The sequence below is a fragment of the Pseudonaja textilis genome, chromosome 1, assembly GCF_049901715.1.
Source record: "Pseudonaja textilis isolate UNSWEBS1 chromosome 1, rPseTex1.2, whole genome shotgun sequence".
Classification (NCBI taxonomy): domain Eukaryota; kingdom Metazoa; phylum Chordata; class Lepidosauria; order Squamata; family Elapidae; genus Pseudonaja; species Pseudonaja textilis.
Genome location: NC_141990.1, coordinates 71,567,547 through 71,591,051, shown reverse-complemented (window position 1 = coordinate 71,591,051; position 23,505 = coordinate 71,567,547). Strand labels below are relative to the sequence as shown.

At 38.1% G+C, this 23,505-nt stretch overlaps 1 protein-coding gene across 1 annotated transcript in view; it reads left to right on the top strand.

Moving 5' to 3' along the window:
* Positions 1-23,505, top strand: part of PGBD5 (piggyBac transposable element derived 5) — a 95,826-nt gene that overhangs the window by 36,353 nt on the left and 35,968 nt on the right. Inside the window, exon 2 of the mRNA XM_026705171.2 lies at positions 21,781-22,208. Within this exon, the coding sequence (XP_026560956.1) occupies positions 21,781-22,208 (428 nt within the window). The remainder of the gene's footprint in view (positions 1-21,780; positions 22,209-23,505) is intronic.

The following is a 23,505-nucleotide window of genomic DNA, read 5'->3' as shown; positions in this document are numbered from 1 at the left end:
CAGAGGCGGTATTCAGCAGGTTCTGACCAGTTCTGGAGGACCGGTAGCAGAAATTTTGAGTAGTTTGGAGAACTGGCAAATACCACCTCTGACTGGAGATTTTACAGTATCATTCCCCGCCACACCCACCAAGCCATGCTCACAGAACCGGTAGTACAAAAAAATTGAATCCTACCACTGGTTGTAAATGTGAAAAATGGTCATAAGTCCCTTTTTTCACTGCCCTTTTAACTTCAAATAGACACAAACAAATTGTTGTAAGTTAAGGATTACCTGTGAAATGAGGATTTTTTCAATCATTTCATGAGCATTGCCATTTTAGGTCATGCAAAATATAAAGTGAGATCGATAGGTGTGGGGTTTTTTTTTTTTTTTCATTTGCTTATCCAACAAAAATGATTTGAACATCTGATTGAGAAGCTCAAAGAAAAAAAAAACATTTTCCCCAAAAGCGGTAGCACAGAAATTTCAGAAACATAGAAGGTAGTATAAAAAGCTTCTGCAGAGTTTTGTCTCTCCTTTGGTTAGCACAATTTCCTTGTGATGCTTTTTTATATAAAGGTTTCCTTTAGTTCTAGAAAGACCAGCATACAGCGTCTTGAATCTGTATGAAATCTGATTGAAAAGCTCCTTTGTTCAACTTGCTGAAGAGAAGAAAAACCAAAAGAAAGGATGTTGTGAAGCAAAGTTTGAACTGGGGCAACTCTCAGCACAAGCTGCTTATAACTGAAATTCCAGAAACAGATTTTCGCTCAAGCAGATTTGCAAGATATTTTTATTTCTTTTCTGATCCTTTTCCCCATGTGCTTAACGATAGCAGCCAATATTTTTTGATGTACCTTAAAATTGCTGTATAAACCACTATTATATATTTCCTATTATTATTTCCGAGCTCCTTTTATATTTGCTTTTAAAGACTTGGGTTGCATTTTTAATTTCTATTTTCCTAACATTTTCATTGTAGATTTCAATATACTTAGCTTTAGATCTTTCTTTATCTGCTAAGTGTTTTGCTTTCTTCTGTTCAATCCTGTCCAATTCTCAGAGTCTTCCTGGAGAAATCCCTGCAGTTTTCTGGGCAAGGTTTTTCAGAAGTGATTTGCCATTGCCTCCTTCCTAGGGCTAAAAGAAAGTGACTGGCCCAAGGTGAACCAGTTGGCTTCGTGCCCAAAGCAGGACTAGAATTCATGTTCTCCTATTTCTAGCCTGACATTTAATCACTACACTAAACTGGCTCTCATCTGCCTATATACTTCATTTTTCTGACCTAAATAGTTTGCTTTAATGCTACCCTCTCATAATTTCATTATTGGTCATATTTTAGAATCCACTAAGATTGGAGAGAGACTTCACAGCCAACAGAGGTGAGGGAACTGCTAGGGAAAAATGAACAAATCTTACTCACTTATTTTATTAGCCAAAGAACATCTTATCTGGAGTTTTCATAAAGCAATTATCAAGGCAGGCAGCCCATATGTAAGGAGAGTTGGCTTCCACATATTTCTATGTAATTTTAGCATGTTGTTGTCTACACATATCATAAAGTGAGAAAGACAATTGTGAGGTGATAAATTGGTCAGAAATAATATAGGTAGGTAGGTAGGTAGGTAGGTAGGTAGGAAGGAAGGAAGGAAGGAAGGAAGGAAGGAAGGAAGGAAGGAAGGAAGGAAGGGGATGGAAGGCTTATAGGTCTGTCAGATTAATAATAATGAAGATAGTAAATTAACAGGTATGTACATCTTTTTCCCCTACTCCCCCTTGCATAAGTTGGGTGCATCTTCTCCAAAATGTTTAAACATTATCAGACCATTAATACATCATCCCCAGCAATGTAAAAGCCATCCAAGATATACTGGAGATATTATCATAATGAGATCAAGGACCTCAGTCAACTCCTACACAAATCATGAATTATATTGACCTGACAGATGAAATGTTATCTTCCATCTAAAATCTAGTTGACAGGATGCTTTATGAATAGTAAATCTCTGACTCAGCTGGAATATGCATTGAACCAGTTTTATGAGTAAATGTAAAGGCTTCCCCATTCCCCATGCTTTGTTTTATTCCTAAAAGGCTATTTAAAGAAGTCTCCGTCTCAGTCTGAAAGAAAGGAGTGACACTAGAATCCTTTTAGTGCTTTTAATATGGAATAGTTCTTTTCCACTGTGTTCAAGAGGTTCCCTTTGACCTTAATGGAATACAAGGAGCTTCAGAGGAAGGGAAGAGAAAGATCTGTTGTGTGAGCTTGCCTTCTGCCTGCAACATCCTGGATATCTCCCAGCATTTCAGTAAATAGGGCAAGCAAGAAAAGACAGATGGGCAAGAGAGAAGTGGAAGGAAGGCAATAAAAATAGAACAGAATCCAATGAGGGTGCAGATGAAATAAGGAGGTAAGAGAACAGGGACATAAGGAAAGTGGGTGGTGGGTGAAAAAGAATAAGAAACTGAATGGGATACATTCACTATCTCCCCTTCCTCTTTATTTTCCCCCCACTTCTGCTAGAGCAATGGACTTGGCTCTCTGGTTATTCTCATCATCCAATTAATGTTCATGCCATGTTCATACATGGCAAAAAAAGGATCCTGAGAGTTTATAAGAAGGATGGCATAAGGAACAAAACTGTTACAGAATCTAGTATAGATACTTCGAAACCTTCTCCCAGAGGGGAGAGAAACAGACTGTGACTGAGATCTAACAATGCTTCAAGTTCTAAGCACATAGTGCTTATAAGCAGTATTCTGAATAAGGGGAATTAAGCTTCCTATAATCTTCTCAGCTGTCTTCACCACTCTCTATGTGGACTTTCTATCTGAGGCACTGCTGCCACCAAACAAAACAGTGATGCAGTTTGTTAAAACACTCTCAATTGTGCCTCTGTAAAAAAAAGTGGCCAGGACAGAAGGAGAAAGATATAAAATGCTATTATCTGTCTTCTGAATCCACACATATAGAACTGAGCTGAGGTCAGCACTGCAGACAAATGGTGTTTAAATCTGGATTCCAATTCATTATTAAAATACATTACACTATTCCACTGTGCTGTAAGTATGAATTGGACTGCTGGATATTTCTGTGGAGGCAAACCCTATTCAACTGTCCAAACATGTGATCAGTAAAATATTTAGCAGAGAATAGTTATGTTTGACATACATATTTCAAAGTAAAACAAAATCTCAGTAACTATTTTTGAAGATATTGAACCTATAACTTTTTTGGACACTTGCATAGTGAGGAAGATCTTTAAACTCCTTATTTTATTATCTGCTTCCCAAAATAAAGAGTTATTTAGTGATGGAAGGAGCTGAAAGTAAGGAGGTTCTTTATTAAAAGGATAAGCTGTTGAATAAGCATGAACATCACTTTAAGACAATACTGAATGTAAGTACTTAAGATGATAGGAACCTCACTAATTTTTCGAGTAAAGACATCATGAGTGTTAAGCCTTCTGTAAGATTTATTACGAAACCAGTCTAAAATCAATAACTTCAGAGAATCCCAATAGTGAATCCCAATAGTGTAATAAAGTTTCTGTACAAACGAGGCCATGTCTTTCTACATCTGGAACAATGGCATCTTAACTGGTATTCAATTAATCAGAAACTAATTATAATCTTGTATGTTAACTTCTTTGTTTTTCATTTACATGATTCATATTGCTAGGCTAAGGAATGTACTATAGAAGGAAGATATAGCTTTCAGCTTTAAAAGGCATTTCACTATTCATTGAATTGAATTTATTTGCAGCTTCCATGCATATAATGTGGCTCTGTAGCTGGATGTGGAGAGATTGCGCAGGCAAGAGGCCTGTTTTCCTCTGAGCAAGGAGAGACAGAGGAGGTCAGTTGTGGCAATTGGAAGAAGAGCAGTCCCAAGGTTGAAAAGAACTAAGGGTCATAAGCAGGCCCCCTTCATAAGCATGCACCTTGGCAAGCGGTCAAAATACTGGTCTTTTATGCTATCATTTCAGAACAATATAATAGCACTTAGACTTATATAGCACTTCACGGTGCTTTACAGCCCTCTCTAAGTGGTTTACAGAGTCAGCATATTGCCCCCAACAATCTGGGTCCTCATTTTACCGACTTTGGAAGGATGGAAGGCTGAGTCAACCATGAGCCGCTCAGAATTGAACTCTAGTGAGTGAGCAGTAAGTGAGCCTGCAATACTGCATTCTAACCACTGAGCCGCCATGCCTCTTACCTGATTTACACAATAATGACTTACCTCATAAATTATTTTACTCACATGATTATCCAGTAATACAGTATTGATTTTCTCACAATTATTGTGTGTGTGAGATATGTTTCCTTGTATGCCTCCTGAACAGTGCAGGCATCAGAGAGGAGTTTGCAGAGATGGTGTTCTATCACCAAAGAAGTCTTATACCATTTCTAAACAAACTTCCTCAATGCTGCTGGCCTGTAGCAGCTAGCTAATTACAGCTAATTTTGAAAATACTAAGTCAGACTGGATTTAGTTATAATTTAAGTGGGCAATCATGAGGAAATCACAGGACTGTAGGCCAGACTTGCGAACTGAAAATGAATTTCTCTACAATTTTTGTGATTGTTTTCTGCATACATCATCAGTTCAATCCAAAACTAAGGAGCAAAACAAAATTTATCACGTCCACCCATTTTATAATTGGCTACTATGGCCAGCACAAGTAAGACCTGTAGTCCTTATCTGTAAGTTCAGATATTTGGTAGAAATATGTTTTGCCTACCATCATATCTAACTCTATGTAAATGTGAATACAAGTGATGCTTCCCAGGTGCCATTTATACAAATGCTGTAATTGCAAAATGTTTTGTTTGGGTCAGATCAGAGCTGGTAACTCTGAGGCAGCATGAACAGCATGCCAACTGAACACATTTATTGTACTTTAGAAAATAGGAAGACAGCCAGCACTGAACTTTGAAAATTACCTTCTGTGATAGGCATCTCTAGAAATCAGATAAGCTCAGTGGATATGCCAATGGCTTAAACTTGAAACTGAGAAATTCCAGCTATGATCTTTTTGAAAATAATCACATATAGTAAATGACAGTAATAAGGTTATTCCTCTGGGGACTTATTCTGGAATATGGGTTCTTCACCTGGGGTCCCCTGATCCCTGCGGTCTTTGGATAGGATACATTTCAGGGGATGCATGAACTTGGATGGGAAAAAAAACATTATTTTCACTAACCTGTAACCGAAATTTAGCTTTTCATTAAATATTGTAAATAGACATCAAAGTAATTTAGTCCCTATTCAGTAAATTTCTTTCTTAAATAGATTTTATTAAATTTACAATTTAAAAACACATTGACAATACATTTACAAAGTAGAAAGAAAAACGGGTAGGGGGAAAGAAGGAAAACACCCGGCCTAGCACACCGGATAAAGGCTGGTTGGGGGAAAGAGAAAGGATATAGAGGGAGAGAAGGGAAGGGAAGGGGAGGGGGAATAGGGTAGAAATACAGTTAAAAACGAATGATATCTTTTTGTGACAGTCTGTAAGGATCATTTCTCTTCATCATATCCAATCTACTCCTCTTTTCCATTATGTTTAAGTTACTTTTTATCATCTACATAATTTGTCTCTGTGTAAGCCAATTATACCATGAGTCCCAGTTGTCGTAAAATGTTGAGGACTCTTTGTTTTTTAATGCTATCGTTAGTTTATCCATTTCAGCACACTCACAAATTTTCTGAATAACCATTTGCTCTGAAGGTGTATGAGGTAATTTCCAACATTGAGCAAACGCTAATCTAGCTGCGGTTAGAATATGGATTATTACATATTTTGTCTTTTGGATAAATATCTATCAGAGATCCCTAACAGGAAGAACTCTGGTTTATAGTCTATTTGTTCTTTAGTTATCTCCTCCAACCATTTTCTGATTTTTTGCCAAAATTTTTGGGTAGTTTTACAAGACCACCACGTGTGGAAAAATGTTCCTTCAGTGCATTTGCATTTCCAACACCTTGAGCTCATGTTAGGGTTCATCTTCGCCAACCTCGAAGGGGGTAAGTGCCATCTATATAACATTTTATACATATTTTCTTTGTACGCCGTCGATTTCGTAATCTTGATGTTTCTATTCCAGATCTTTTCCCATTCTGTTAATGTAATGCTTCTTCCAATATTCCTACTCCATATTATCATGTTCCCTTTCACTATCTCTTGCTCTAATTCTACCTCCAATAAATATTTATAAAATTTGGAGATATTCTTTTTATTTGATCCTAATAAGATTTTATCTAAATATTGTAATTTGCTATAGATTCCAAACTCTTTGATATCTTGTTTGTGTCTGCTATGGATTTGTATATATAACCACTGGTCAATTTTAAATCCCTGTTCCTGTAAGTCCTGTCGAGTTCTTAATTTTCCTAGAGGGTCTAATAAATCTTTATATTTAGTCGTTTTTGTTATATCCAAATTGTTGGGATGAACCATTGCCTCCATTGTTGAAAGCCAAATCGGAATATTTAAATAATGTTTTTTGCATATTTTTTTCCAATTAGTTAATAATGAATCTCTAATAAAGTGTCTATGAAAATATGACTGTTTAGTTTTCCCCACATCCCATAGAAATGCGTGCCACCCTCTCTGAAGATCGTGCCCTTCCAAGGCTAAAGTTCTTTTGTTGAGTAAATTGACCCAGTCTTTTAACCATAATAAGTTGGCTGCCCAATAATATAATTCCCAATTTGGGAGCGCTAGCCCCCCTCTACTTTTTGCATCTTGTAAAGCCTTAATATTGATTCTAGCTTTTTTCCCTTGCCAAATAAATTTAAGTGTTACCTTATTTATATCTTCAAAAAAAATTTTTGGTAATTTAATTGGGATTGTCTGGAATAAGTAAAGGAGTTTTGGTAAGATGTTTATTTTGATCATGGCAATCCTGCCCAGTAGAGAAAGCTGCAGCTTATTCCAAGATTCTAGGTCTTTCTTAATTTGCTGTAATAGTTTATCATAATTATTCTCTTTGAGCGATTTACTATGTGGTGTTAACCATATGCCTAAATATTTGACCTTTTTTGTTGCCTGTATCCCCATGGTTTTTTCTAATTCTTTCCTCTGATTCTCTGTTAGATTTTTAGTCATTAATTTTGTCTTATTTCTATTAATCTTTAATCCTGCTACTGAACCAAATTGTTCTAGTTCTTTTATTATGTTATGTCCTTTTTCCATGGGTTCCTCTAGGAAGAAAACCATATCGTCTGCAAATGCCTGTAGTTCATATTCCTCTGCTTTGATCCTAACTCCTTGGATTTCAGAGTTTTGTCTTATCTGTGTTAACGGTGATTCTAAAGCAAGTATAAATAGGAGGGGTGAGAGGGGGCAACCCTGTCTAACGCCCTTTTCAATGTTTAATGGGCCTGTTTGTTCACCATTAATTAGTATTTTGGCCTGTTGGGTATTGTAAATTGTTGTGATAATGTTCTCAAATTTAGTGCCCAGACTCATGTTATAGATTTTTTGTATTAAAAAGTGCCAGTGTAGATTATCAAATGCTTTCTCCGCATCTAAAAACATGAGTGCAAATTGTTTCTCTGGATGAACTTCATAATATTCTAAGACATCAATAACGGTTCTTAGATTATTTTTGATTTGGCGGGATGGAAGGAAACCATTTTGGTCTTCATGAATGTATAAATTTAAAACTTGTTTTACTCTATTCGCTATAATTGAGGTAAATAATTTATAATCAGCGTTTAAAAGTGAGATTGGTCTATAATTGTTGATATATCTGGGATCTACATTCTCCTTCGGAATTAACGAAATCAACGCCCCCCTCCATGAGTCTGGCATTTTGGCTGCCAAAAGTACTTCGTTAAACACTTCCAGCATCAGTGGCCCTACTAACTCTATTGTGGCTTTGTACAATTCTACTGGAATCCCATCTGGACCAGGGGATTTATTATTACTTTGATTCTCCATTGCAGATTTCAACTCAGACCATGTAATATCCTTATTTAATAATTCTTTCTCTCCTTCCCCTATTGTTTTATCATTCGTATTCTCCAGATAAGTTCTTATTTTGTCTTCATTGATTTCTTCTTTTTTATATAATCTTTGAAAATAGTTTAATATAATATCTTTTTTTCTTCTCAATCTCATGTTGTGGTATGCCTTTCTCGTCTATTAGTTGGTGTATCAGTCTCTTTTCTTTTTCTTTTTTAAGTTTATAAGATAGCCATCTTCCTGGTTTATTGGCGTGTTCAAAATAATTTTGTTTGGACCTTCTCAAGCTAACTTCTCCTATAATGCTATGAGAAACAAGAGAACTTATGCCCGACAAAACGTATTACAACAACAAATCAAAGACTTAGAAATACAATTACAAAAAACCCCTAAGAACCAAGGAATACAAAATCAGTTAATATTAGCCAAACATAAGCTGAATTTAATTAAATTCAGTAAATTTCACTATCTAAAATTGATTGGAAGGAGGTGTAATGATTCAGCTCCTGCCCACCTAGCAGTTTGAAAGCATGCAAATGACATAGATAAATAGGTATCACTTTGGTGGAAAGGTAACAGCATTCTATGCATTCTGCCTTGGTACATAGTTATGCTGGCCACACCACCATAGAAATGTCTTCAGACAAAAGAAATGGAGATGAGTTGGATACAAATGGACAGGAGAAATCTTTATCTTTAAATTTGATTGACTGATTATGTAGTTGATGTTGATTCTTAGCAACTAGATAGATAGATTTTCTCCATAATGATCTATTCCTAACCTGGTCCTTTGGGTTTCACCACTGCAGTTGAGTCCATCCTTCTTGTTACCGATTGTCCTCTTTTTCTGTTTATTTCCACCATTCCCAACATTATAGTCTTCTCCAGAGAGTTAGGTGTTCAAACAATATGTCCAAAATAGCATAATTTTGAGCCTGATTATTTATACCTCAAGTAAATGCTCTGGATTGATTTTTTTTGATGATCAACTTGGTTGTTTCTTTGGCCGCTCATGGAATTCTCAGTAATTTTCTCTACACCAAATTTCTAAAGCATCAATACTTTTTCTATTCAGTGTTATCAAAATCCAACTTTTGATTCAGTAGAATGTCACAGGGAACAAGCTCCCTTTTTATGATCCTGTAATCTCTTAATTCAGAGTAGAGGCAAAAGTGACTGGATGAAGCTGAGCACTTACTGGCCAAATGCCCTTGCACCATGAAGTTCTTAGCAGTTATTTTTTCTTAATGAGTGTCACAGAAGATGCCATTAGCTAAATACTAATTACCCTGAAATCTGCATATATATTATTATATTACAGATGTGTTATATTTAAGTCCTTTGATAACTATATTTAAACATAACTGATTTCCAACATAATGCAATCTGTACCTATGTTCAGATAAGAGATCTATGACACGGAAAGCTTAAGAACTTCTGAAACCTCCAGAGAAACCTTCGATATTTCCACTGTTTAAGGAAATGGACCATGAAGGTAAGATTTTATGGGAAGGTGTCCTTCTTTTCCTTTAGGTCATTGGAAGAGGAGCAGGATAAAAATCTGGCTAATATGAATAATTTGAGAAAAACTGGTTACTTTCTCCAGAAAGTAGGTCATGCTAGGAGTTCTTTACCATAAAGTAGATGGCAAACATTTGCTTCCACCCAACATTTTCTGAAAATAGTGAATGGAGATAGAAGACCTCTTCCTATAATATTTTTAGCTGGCTCTGATTAAGCAGACTTAATCTTGAGGGATTACTGAGGAAGATTTAATAAAAATTTAATAAAGAGATTAGGTTAGGCTAATCCCTTCCATTTTCTTGAAAAGTTAGGGACACTGACTTGTAAGCATCTAGCTTTCCTCCTTCTACCCAATTATTATTATTATTATTTTCTTTTGATTTATTTTGCACTAAGTTAAAGATCAATTGATAAACAATGCACCTTGAGCAATGTTGTCTTCAAACACATCCAGCTGATGAAGCAAAGGGCCATTTCCCTGAAGAATGTCCCTGTCAAGTGTGTGTGTGGGGAGAGAGAGAGAGGGAGGGAGGGGGGAGAAGGAGGGGGAGGGAGGGAGGGAGGGAGAGAGAGAGAGAGAGAGAGAGAGAGAGAGAGAGAACCTTGTGAGTAGCACTATGGTGGCACAGTGATTAGAATGCAGTATAGTAGCCTAATTTTGCTGACTGCCAGCAGTTTGATCCTGACCAGGTAGACTCAAGGTATACTCAGCCTTCCATCCTTCTGAGATCAGTAAAAAGGGGATCCAAATTGTTGGGGGCAATATGCTGACTCTGTAAACTGCTTAGAGAGGGCTGCAAAGCACCGTGAAGTGGTATATAACTCTAAGTGCTATTGCTATATGACTCTCATCACTTTTTGAATAGCAATGGCCAAGGACAGACAGGATTTTAAAAATAAAATACTTGAAGGCAACAGGAATATTAATCCATTAATTCAGATTTTGTCATTCAGCCTTTCCAAAAGGACTTTATCTAGAGTGATGGAAGTGATACTTTCATAGATGGAGATCAGGACATTGGAAGAAGACCCATTGTAATGATATTTCTTCTGTTCACTTCTCTTCTTTTAGTTTCAATTCCCTCATTTTCTCCAGAGAGCCATGTAGACTAACTACTGATTCACTTTACTCCAGAGAGCCGTATTTGACAATTACTGATTCACTTTACTGTGATTTATACTATAATTCCTAGTGGAAACCTGCTTGTTCAATGGTGATTTAAAGCTGGCTTATTTTTATAAATCACAGATTATAAAAAGCAATTGTACAACTGTAAATCTGATTGTGTTATATAATTCAGATTCATTATCTGTTAGAATCAGGTGACATGAAGCATGACAGCTTGCCTCAAATGGAAGAAAAAAGCATATTAACCTTTCATTGCAATAACATAAGACAGGTGGGCAAACTTTCTCAAAGTTGGAAAGGTTGCATTTAACATTTGAATGACACAATTTTCTGCTTTTTAAAAGGGATTTCTGTGGTATTTTCATACATTTTTATCATGTTTGTGTTGTCCAGACAGTTTATAGTTAATTGGGAATGGGGATAGTTAGTTAGGAATTGGGAGCTGTTCCCTTAAGGGAATGCGTCATGTAAATGTAGTTAAGGCATCCTGGGAAATGTAGTTCATGTCATGTGGTCACATCTTTAATCCTGATTGGTCACTGAATTGACCCTATAAGCCTCTTTCAGAACCTATAGTTTCTTCAAGTTTACTAGTAGAAGGGTAGGAAAGTGCACCTCAAATTATAGGGCCCCAGAAGGGAATTTAAGGGACACAGATAACTAATGAGTTATAAATTGCCAGTCCCTAATGTAAAAGAGGAGGAGCAAGCCTATGAATCTGAGATTTTTCATTTTCCTAATGCTAAACCAGGTCCACTTAATAATTTCTGGATGTTTTAGACCAGGGGGCCCCAACCCCTGGGTCACGGCCACTACCGGGATCGTCGCCTAGTCAGAACTGGGCCACAGAAGTGGCAGTCAAGTGCACATGTGCAGCTCTGTTTGTGCAAGCGGCTTATGCAGAACCATGCCTTCTTCCCCCACCTCCCCACAAAGCTGGAAAGTTGTTGTTTTAGACTGCAGCTCCCATCTCTCCTAATCAATAAAGTTGCAGAACAAGGTTGTAACCCCCCAAAATATGGCAGGTATCAAGTTGCCTGTCCTTCTATTAAACTGCAGTTCAACTTTCTGACTAAAATAGTTTTGTTTATTATTGTTTGGAGTTCTATACACGGCTTCACAGCATGTACATCATGCTAACCATAAGGCACTAGTACAAAATGTGGGAGGTGTCAGTAACAGCGGTTGACACACAGCTCCTATTAGAAGCCAGTTATACTTAAAATCAGAGGTGGCATTCAGCAGATTCTGACCAGTTCTGGAGAACCGGTAGCAGAAATTTTGAGTAGTTTGGAGAACCAGCAAATACTACCTCTGATTGGAGATTTTACAGTATCCTTCCCCTGCCAAGCCCATCAAGCCATGCCCACAGAACCGGTAGTTAAAAAAAAAAATTGAATCACACCACTGCTTACAATCAACCCTGCAAATAAGTGTGGGGTTATTTCTTCCCCTAAAATTCACCGGTCGCAGGGTAAAGATTTGATCTGTGATGTGGAAAAATATAAATCAAAGCCTGTATATGTTGGTAGGACAATAACTTTAGTTTCTTGTGTCTCTTTTTCCATATTTCCGTTTTTTAAAAAGGTGGTTAAGATGGTAACATTATCAGTATGTTGTATCTCTGGTCAACTATTGGTTTCAACTAGCATATTTATTCAGTGTTCCTTTTGGGTGAATAGTTGAATCGTGACTGCATACACAAAAATATTGCCTGGAACATATTCCCTGAAAAATGTATTATTACCCTTTCCTATCTTCCATTAAACTCTTTTGTTTATAGAACTAGAAATTCCCTGCTAGACTGTTAGGTGAATCACAGCTTTTAGCCTCTCTTCTTCTATTTGGATATCTCTGTTGCTCTGTTGAGCTTTTGCCGATTTGGAAAAAATAGTAGAACCTGAAATTGATGTGGTTTTAAGTACATTTTAGAATCTTTTTTTCCAATGGTATATTGCTTGTAGGACAACTTCAATTAGATAATTATGTTCTTAATTCTACTGTACTATATTGCCCACTTAGCTTTAAGGATCTTGAGGGTTTATCTTCTATGATTATAATCACATCATCTGCCTGTTTATTTTAGGAATATTCTGTATTTATCTTAAAATTCAATGTGAAATGATGTTTTTAATTATTAGTGAATGAAGTGGTAGCCAAAAAGAACAATCTAATGGACTATCAAATGCCCATTGACCACGATGAAGGTTTTCCTACTACCACCCATCAGTTTTAATGGGGCAAAAACTACAGTCGCTATGGGAAGATTAGAATATGGCTAAGCATATCCTTAGCATATCATGCATACGTCCAACTGATACCCCCAACCTCACATTTAAGGATACACTATTTCAATTGCTGAAATTTCTATAAATAAGAGAGATAATCACTTTGAAGAACTCATTAGACTGTAGATCCCAGAAAAGCTAAAATGGGCTTTTGTCTTCTTAAGCTTCTTGTATTTAACCCATTAGTATTCTGTGACACAAGAGAAAGAAGAGATTAAAAATACCTCTAGGAGTAATATTCATAGATGCTCAGCTTTTTTGAAGAGAGTTAAAAGGAATGTAGATCTGGTGGATGAATATATGTGCTCTGAATGCTGTGAATGGAAAACTTTCTGTAAGTCTGGATACAATCCAAGAAAAATGGTTTTCTTCCTTTTTTTTCCCTGAAATCTTGAATACGATCCAAGAAAAGATGGTTTTATTCTCATTTTGGAGACTCAGTGTAAACATTGATTTAGGTATTGACTGTAAAAATGGACTACACGTTTGCAGTAGTATTGCAGTAATTGGTGTTCAATTCCAATCCAGAAATTGTGAACTGTGTCTAAATCCCACTGAAACTGATGAGAATTTAACTCACTTCTCTTTTTAATCTTGAATGGAAGCTAAAGGTGGACGACTTTTCCTTTTACCAGATTAGGTTTCTGTTACTCTTTTGGATCTGAGAGTCTTTATTGTCCTTTTCAGTGGTATGTTAGGGATTTTCTTCTAAAAAGAAGAAGGCAACAATGCAACCAAAAATGAAAGACAGGAAAAGAAAGCTAAATTTCAGTTGATTTACATCTTTTATTTGAAGTTATCATCAACTCTTAGAAGTTTCACAGTCAAGTCCATATGAGGTTTTTGTGGCAGTAAAATGGAAGCAATTTGCCACAAGCTTCTCAGATATTTCTTCTTCCCAGGCTAACCTGAAGCCCTTGTGATCTAGGAAACTATGAACCAGGTGTATTATTGTGTTAATGCTGACCATCTCTGTGATTTTTTCCCCCTTCCATCATATCAAAAATTACATTTTTGATCAAGTTTGGAAAGGGCCTTCACTACTTTCCTTCAATAGTTTTGCCTCTGTTAAATAGGGAGTCTAAAATAGTGTTGAATCATTTCATTTTCTTTTTTCTTTTCAAATTAGTTTCATCCACAGGAGGTAAAAAATGTGTCTGTCTGTCTTTTTGGATATTGGGTGGATTTTCATTGTTATTTCTAGGATTATCACTGAAAAATGAGCGTAGTTTTTATTCATATATTTTAAAACCTAGGACTCCTGGGTACTTTTGTAATCTACAAATCGATGTTTTTATTAGCATGGCAAAGACGATAAATTTATGTAAATGGAAAGGGTTAGATCAAGGGGAAAAAGATGAGACTCGAGACCAGTGTGACTTTCAGCTCTTTATTTCATTGTTAAGTTCTGTGCTGGACCTCGGAGCCGCGGCAACCCTTCTTATAGAGATCGCTCGCGGCTCGCAGCCAATGACGGCTCTTTGAATCTCCTGCGATCGGCCGGGCCAATCGCGGGTGATTCCTAGTGAACCAATCCCAACAGGTTATTTTAACCAATCACGGCACAGTGTCTCTGGACCAATCAGAAGAGGGTATTCCAAGTATGTTAATATGGAACAGAAAGAAATTTATCATCCTGATATTAAGGAATAGATTCAAAATATGAGACTATTATCTATTTTTTGAAAAGTCTTTGTGCTCTTTAAATGAGATATTGAAGCAATATGGTCTGGATTTAATAAAAGAAAAGTTAAGGACTGAATTAATTTTACATGTCACCAATTTTACAATGAAGGTGATTTGGATATTTTTTCTTCTAATCAAGAGTTTCCTCCTCCTCCTCCTCCTCCTCCTCCTCCTCCTCCTCCTCCTTTCTTTAATTTCAATCATAATATATTTGCCCCCCCTTTTTTTAAACTGTATATAACACACACACCCCAATCCCCAACGGTGTTGTGATTTTCTATATTTTACCCTAGGAAAAAAATTAAAAGGCTGCGGATTTGTTTTTCATAAACATAGATTGGCTAAGTAAGCAGCCAGGAATCTGTGAAATAATCTATGGTTTGGAAGACTCACATTTGCAAAACTAGGCAGTGTAGCATTGGATTGATTGTTTTGCTATGTGAGTGTGTAGCTTTCTAAGCTGCCTATAATGCATTGCATTCAGTGCAGTTCAGTTGGCAAACCAAATGCGCCAATTGCTCCCCCCCTCCCCCCATCAATTTGCCTCTGCAGACTGGAACTACTAGCAAGACTACAGCGGCGAGACTCTTGTTTATCAGATCTAGAATGCAGCATTAAAAATACATTCATATTAAAATCTTGTCATGTCCCTTCCTGAATTCTGCTATTGACTTTACAGTGAGTAGTGTGTGTGTGTGTGTGTGTGTGTGTGTGTGTGCATGCACGCACGTATGCATTCAAGGTTTTTTTTAAAAAAATAAGAAATATGATTTTCTTTCAGTGTCTTGTTTCCTTGTTCAGTGGTTTGAACACAAAGCCTTTTTGCATGATTTTTTTTTTTTGTCCAAGTTCGGCCAAAAGAAATTTGACAATTGAAATTGCAACAGAGAGGAGGACATGAGGGTTTCTAGTCTTAGAGATATTTCATAGAACCAAGATGTTTGATCTGACAATACTATCAAAAGTATTCTTTAGGAAATAAAGTGCTTAATTCCAAAGTGCTCAGGTTTGTTCGTTTCTTCTTTTTTGTCACACTAATCTGGAACTTTACTGAATCACTGTGGAGGGATGTCAAATAACTGAGATCAACAATGGAAACAGCAAATCCCATGCTGGTAGAGTTTTTCTGCCAATTCAGAGATGGGTAATGGGTGCTTCAACTTAGTGAGGAAGGTGGCTCAAGAGTTTGTGGCTTCCATGACATCTATGGACGTATCCCAGGTTATTGTTGGCCAACATTTATATATTAGGAGCTGGATATCAGATTAGTTTTGTTTCAGAGCAAACATGATCTGATTTTGGAAAACATTGTCCAATCTATTGCTGTGGTTAAGTCATTATCTAATTGCCTTTTGGCTGGCTGGGTCACTCCACCTGTTATATTCAGCCTGCCTCAAGCACCTGATGGGGCTTTAGATTGTATTGTGTTGTATTGCCCCTTTATGGCTTCTCCTCTTGTCAATCTTGGGCTGTTCCTTGGTAGGAGCAGCTCTGGGAGATGAGATGCTAGAGCACTGGAGAAAGATGAACAGCAAACATTGGTAAGAATCCCTATTAAGAATCCCTATTAAGATTTGGGTGACAAAACTATGTTAATTTTTCACTCTTATTGCATTTGCTGATACCCCCTGTATGCTCTGCTTAAGGACACCCAGTCTCTGCTGAGAAGGACAGTTCATTGGATTACTGCATGACCACTGTGATGAATATTCTCACTATTTGGCAGAAAAAGTCACTTGAGTTCGCTCAGAGTTGGATTCTGACCTTAATATTAGCCTGGAAAAAAGGTTGATTTGACTATTTATGGTTTAGGCCAGTGGTCGCCAACCAGTGGGCTGGGGAACACTGGTGGTCTGCGAGAAAATTTTGATGGTCTGCAGAGAAATGTCACCTCCAAAGCACCCCTCAAAAAAATTAATCCAGGCTGTGTGGGAACACAAGACTGCGCCGCCCACATGGCCCATGGGAACACAAAGCTTGTGTTGCTTGCATTATGAACAACATGAGGTAGTGAGGGGAGGGGGGAAAGGGCAGAGGGGGGACTTGCTCCACTCACCCCACGTGCCTGGCCTGGCCACTGGACTGCTTCTTTCCGTTTCTTTCTTCTTCTGCTTTTGGCTGCATGCAAGGAAAGCAGCAAAAGTCTTTCTTTGTCTCCCCCAAACTCCACCAGAAATGATTCGTTGGGGCCTTGCAAGGCACCTTGCTCCAAGAGACTGCGCTGGCGCAACAAGTCTCACAAAGACTCATTTCTGGCAGAGTTTGGGGGAGAGAAAGAAAGACTTCTGCTGCTTCTGCTGCTTTCCTTCCATGAAGCCAAAAGTCTCTCTCTCTCTCTCCCCCACCCCCGAGAACAGAGCTGGAGACGGTATCCTGCGACCCCAAATAAAGAATGATCAATCGATAGGAAAACAGGGTGGGGAATTTTCCTGCAGACTTTTTCTCAGGGTCTCTAGTCCATGGGATTTTAAATTATGAGTTTGGTGGTCCAGGTTGGTGACCCCTGGTTTAGGCTGTGTGGACGTGCAAATCTGCAATAGCTGTCCTCTTATTTTTCCACAAATAATCACAATCCGGTATCAGCTGTGCTTGTCCTTTCAGATGGGCAGAGACAAACCACTAGGGCAGACAAATGAGAAGGCACCACTGTTACTGGCCTGTTTGTCAGTGCTGTGGCAAAACAGAGAAAATGAAAGATGCTACAACATTGTGAATTGGAATTTCAAACCAAATCCCCCAATTCAAAGCTTCATCCAGACCTGATGCCTGGCTTGGTAATAAATGCGAAAAGGATTTTAGAATTAGAGTTGATCACAAGCTGACTATGAGTCAGCATTTTGATAGTGCTGCTAAGAAGACAAATGTCATTTTGTGCTGCATCAATCAAACCATTGTTAAAATTCTACTCTATTCTGTATTGGTCGGACATCCAGGAGAAACAGTCCTCACTGTTTCCTCCTAAGTGATGCTCCATGTACATAGGCAACCTTCTGGATTTGAACTCAGAGAGAGCACATAGTGCAGTGGTCACCAACTTGTGGGCTGTGGCCCACTAGTGGGCCGTGAGAAAATTTTGGTGGGCCACAGAGAAATCTCACCCCCAGAGCACCCCCCAAAACAATTAATCCAGGCTGCGCAGAAACATGGCTGCACCGCCCACGTGGCCCACAGGAACCCTCCCCGCCCACTAACTCCTTACCTGGCAAACTTGCCTGCTAAATTGCTATTTTTCCTTTTTCTGACCATCTTCTGTTCTGCTGTGCCGAGAGATTTAGATTAGCTAGGAAGCAGGAAATGGTTGGATTTCTTGCTTTCTAGCTAGTCTTTAGATCTTCAGCTCTGCTTTTAAGCACAGCCAAACTCCCTTAGGACTGAAGGTTCTATTATTCAGTGCAGACTCATGGCAAGCAAATATGAGAGACTAAGCTAGCCGATGGCAGATAGATAGATCACTGAATGATTCTGTGAGCAACTCAATCTGCCTGATTGCTTTGCCTGATTTTGGGTAAAAGTTGCTCTTTTTCTTAAAATAAAAAATTCAATATTTATATACATGGTGTGTTGTCAGTTAATTTTGTGAGTTTGCTTGCTAGCAAATTTTATAAATTTGCTTGCAAGCAAATTTTATGTGACAGACTGAGCTAGTCGATGGCAGATAGATAGATCTCTGAACGAATTTGTGATTCTGTGAGCAACTCAATCTGCCTGCCTGCTTTGCTTGATTTTGAGTAAAAATTGCTCTTTTTTAATAAAAAAATTCAATATTTATATAAATATTTATAATATTTGCATACAAGCCATGCCCAGCCAGTCACATGACCACCAAGCCACACCAACAAATTAGGCCACACCCACAGAACTGGTTAGTGGTCCCTGGGATTTGAAATTATGAGTTTGGTGTCCCTGAGGTCCAAAAGGTTGGCGACCCCTGATCTAGTGGGTACTTTCCAAAAATTCCTACTATGGAATTCAGTACTTGCCTATTCATAAAGTTATAACAGTTATAACAGTGATCTTGGCTAGGTATAAAATGTCAACTTACTAAGAGTTAACTTGCTTCCCACTCTGTCCCCAATGCAGAAATATGGGATCTTTCTGGGATTCAAAGCTGTGGTGGGTTTCAATTTTTTTTTTAATCACCGGTTCTGTGGGCGTGGCTTGGTGGGCACACTTTGCACACACGCATGGGGTTTGCTACTCACCTTCTCCTGCAATCTTGCACTCTCCCTGTGTCTTCAAGAACTGACACATGGCAATCTGCTGTGCCGCGCGAAGCAGCTGAGCTTCAAAACCAGGAAATAAAGGTCAGTATAGAGTCGGGACGGGCAGGAGGGCCCAGCAGCTGATTGTCGGAGTAAACCAGCTACCTCAACAGACGATCCTCGGAGCTACCGGTTCAGCCGAACCAGGCCGAAGCGGTAGAATACCACCCCTGATTCAAAGGCATTTCAGGAGAGCAGTCTAAAACAGAGAAGCCTGGAATTTGCTTTGCATAATAATATCAATTTAACTGCATTGTACCAAATGATGGATGACGATGATACTAAAAGAAGGTTTTTTTTAAAAAAAAAAAGTCAGATGGGGCAAGGAACCTGGTGGACATCAAAGGTAGCATTTTGGAGATATATTTTTGCTCCACGGTATCAGGTTACCTTTCCATGAGCTTTGGGACAGGGAAGAGGAAGTCTTCCTTGGCATTAGATTGGTTTTCTCCCATGAATTTTGTGGCATCCATGGTTGGATGGATCATTCATATTCACATTTTATTACACAAGAGAAACATGTTTTGCAAATAAATTGAAAATGCTTGTATGCAGAAAACATATCTGTGATGCAAATAAGAACCACCATCATAATCATTTCTCAGAAAAGAATGGCATTTCATTGAGCTATTAAAAAGACATTTAAACAAAAATGGGGGGAGTTATTTTATGTTTCCCATTACCAAATGGTGTTTTTGTGTTTTAATAAATATTAGCTTTTTTTCAACGTACAGAACTTGTGTAACTTATGGCCCTTCAGATATTGTTGAGCTACAGATCCCGGTAACACAATTCATTGATTAGTGGTAGTGATAACGACTGTTAAAGTCTGTAGTTCAGCAACATTTGCAGGGCCAATTCTCCCACCCACATACTTCTATTTAGAAGTAAAGAAACTGAATCTTATTTCATAACAAGTAAGCTAAATTGTAAGTGATACAAATATTTCAAGTACATACAAAAAATAGAACAGAGTTCTCTGGAGATTGTCTAGTCCAATACCCTACTCAGGCAGGAAACCCTATATCAGTGGTGGCTAACCTTTTAGGGCTCCTGTGCCAAAAATTGTGCATGTGCTTGTATGCTTGCACTCATGTGCCAGCACCCAGAAGGCAATGCGCGTCCGCTCCATATCCCCTACGCATGCGCGCGCAACCCCCCACCCCCCCGCTGCCCCCTTACCTGCACTGCACCTCAGAGCTTTTTTCTGAAAAAACTGGAAGTGATGAAACGGGTCTAGATTTCAGTCTTCAAAGCTTGTAGAAGCCTGCAGAAGCCTTCCTCATGCCTTTGGGAGGCCGAAAAAGGCCTCAAATGGGCCGAAAATCAGCTGTGAGGTGTGCACATGCACAGTGAGGTAAGTTTGCCTGCAGCTTGTGTGCTGGCACAAATGGCTCTGCGTGTGGCATGTGTGCCATAGGTTTGCCATCACGGCCCTATTCATTTCAGACAAATAGTGTCCAATCTAATCAATAGAAAGTTTTAAGAAGAGACTGTTTCTCCCTTGAAAGAAAAAGGACCATGTCGCTTCATGAGACAGCTTATGGGATTGTTTCATTTGCAATTTCTTCAACGTTTCTTATGGACCTTAGAAAAATAATGTGGAAATGATCAAATACAAAGCCACTGGTATTAGGAAGAAAGATAATGAGTCTAGAAGTCTTTGAAACTCAGACAGTGTATTGCTTTGCTTAAAGTAAAATGTGTAAAAATTCACTGATGCCTAAATAAGCCAGTTTAATGCCTTATGACCAGATTATAGTTGCCTAGAAAAATGTATAATTATTAAGAAAACTGAGTGAACATTTTCACTCTCATATTAAGTTTGATTCCACTAAGGTGATCTCTTGACACTGCTTTTTTCACCTTTTTTAAATCAGGCTTCTCTTACTTCAAGATTTACTAATCTGTGCAAAACTGATTAGAGATGCTTATCTACTTATCTCTTACAATCCTTTCTCTCAAAGTATGAAGGAAGTCTATGAAAAGAGTTCCTTAAGATATCTTTATTAACATCTCATGCCTATCTTTCCAATAATGCAAACCTACTTTTTTAAAAAACAAGGCAGCCATATTGGGTAATAAAAGTATGAAACTCAGCCCATATTTTAGCGTGAACCCTGTTGGAAATAATGAAGAGATGTGGCATTAGATAATAATTTTCAAGTTATAAATTAAAATTTAAATAATTCATTGTTTGGAAATGAGACTTAAGGGCACTTTCTCATTGGGGAACTTCAACAGGCAAGCAGCATTTCAGCTAAATATAGAAAAAAGTCAAAGAGCAGGAAAGTTCTTTCACCAGGAACTTTTAATTAAAAAAATATCTCTATTGTCCCCTTGATTTCTTTCCTTCTTCAAATCTGTTCAAAAATATACAGTTGGATAAGAAATTCTGGTTACTTTTACTCAAAAAAACCTACATTAAGTACAAGTACATTAGCAATTTATAGAACCGATAATATTATTTTGTGAAATATTATCTTATGCATGTCAATAAGCTATTTCCAATTTAATAAAGATATTCTTTTATATTTTAATCATTCTTATTTATAATCCATAGAAATACCTGTTAGATCACAGCTAAGTCAGAGGTGGTATTCAGCAGTTCCAGTTCTGGAGAACCGGTAGTGGAAATTTTGAGTAGTTCAGAGAACCAGCAAATACCACCTGTGACATAGCTTTGACTCTGCTTTCAAGCCTTCCCAGACACAGGTGAGATTTGATTTCAGTAGAAGTGCCTTATCCTCTTAACAATGGGTATAATATATTTCTGAGTGCCAATTAAGAAACAAACTATAGAAACAGTGCTTCCTTGAGTGAGATGGACTAAGTAGCTTAATTACACTGTTTCAGGGTTCTGCTTCATTGCAAATATTCTGAATGTTTGGAAAAATGAGCTTCATTTCTACATTTTTCCCTTTTAGGTCCAACTCGCAAAATGCCACCCACTTCCAGTGCCATGGACTTCTTCCAACTCTTTGTTCCTGACAATGTGCTAAAGAACATGGTGATTCAAACCAACTTGTATGCCAAGAAATACCAGGAACGGTTTGGCAGCGATGAGGCTTGGATGGATGTCACCCTGATAGAAATCAAGGCCTTCCTTGCGTATATGATATCTACAAGCACTCACCATTGTGAGTCCGTCCTCAGCATCTGGAGTAGTGGTTTCTATAGCAACAAGAGCATCGCATTAATCATGACTCAGGCAAGATTTGAGAAGATTCTTAAATACTTCCATATTGTGGCCTTTCGTTCGAGTCAGACGACACATGGCCTCTATAAAATCCAGCCCTTTCTGGACTCTCTGCAACATAGCTTTGACACTGCTTTCAAGCCTTCCCAGACACAGGTGAGATTTGATTTCTGTGTTGTGGGAAATCTTATTCCTTTCTTGCACTAAAACTCTAAAACATTCAATGAATAAGCAAGAAAACCTAATTTGTAAAGGAAGAGCATGGAATGCTCAATTAAAACAGAGCATGTGTCAGGGTTCCGGCGAATTGAAAGCATTTGCATGTTTGGTTTCTCAAGAGCACATCTAAAATTTTTCAGGGCAAACAAACCCAGGCTTTAAGGTTCTACTTCTCAGTGGTGTACAAATAGTGAAGGTGGGCTTGATGGTGGCCTTATGGGGATCCACCTTCCCTTGAGCCATGTTCAGTGGTGGAATGGTGTGGGAGACAAGGAGATGTTTCCATTGTGGAGAAATATCTCAGCAACACACAAACACCTCCTGAGTCTTTCCAGGGAACCTACAGTGTGGGGTGAGTGATGTGGTTATATTAAAAAAAGAGGCCCCTGAGTTCCTGGCATCTGCTAAAACAAAGCCAGTGGCCTGAAAAACTCACAGTGGCTCTTTCTGTTCTTTGAATTTTCTGAAACAGAACTGAGGAAAGAATTTGACAACAGTGCATCCCTTAGAGATACATCACTCACTGGTTCAGTTGACATGATGAGACTGCTTAGTTTTCCTTCTGCATTTATGAAATCCAGGCTGGGCATAAGGTGATTTCACACTTCACTCTTCACATACCTTACGTTTATGAAGTTCCTCAGCTTCATAAATATAAGCGGCAGAGAGTATGGATATAGAAGTGAGACAGAATATCTGAAAAGGTTAAATCATGGCAACTGGACCAAAGGTTATTAAAACCAAGACATTTCATTATTCATCCAAGTAACTCCTTCAGTCAAAATTTGGGTAGGCAGAGTGACTGGAGAAGTTACTTTTGACTGAAGTACATCTACATACTTCAAAAATGAAATGCAACATCTCCATGGCTTCCCTTATAGAGCAAACAAGGTGATGTATATCAGCGGTGGGATTCAAATAATTTAACAACTGGTTCTCTGCCCTAATGATTTCTTCCAACAACCAGTTCACCAAACTGCTCAGAAAGTTAACAACCAGTTCTCCCAAACTGGTGCGAACTGGCTGAATCCCACCACTGATGTGTATCCTTCTTCAGCATCATGGTCTTGATTCCTATAGTCCTTCAGTGAAGGAGATCCATATTTGAGCATGCCATATGTCTCAATTGAAATTAAATACTTCTTGAGTCATTCTTTATGCCTGTACACACATGCATACACTTCTGATCACTGTCTTTTTCTACATGTCCCCTGTTGCCAGCTTTTGGGGCTTT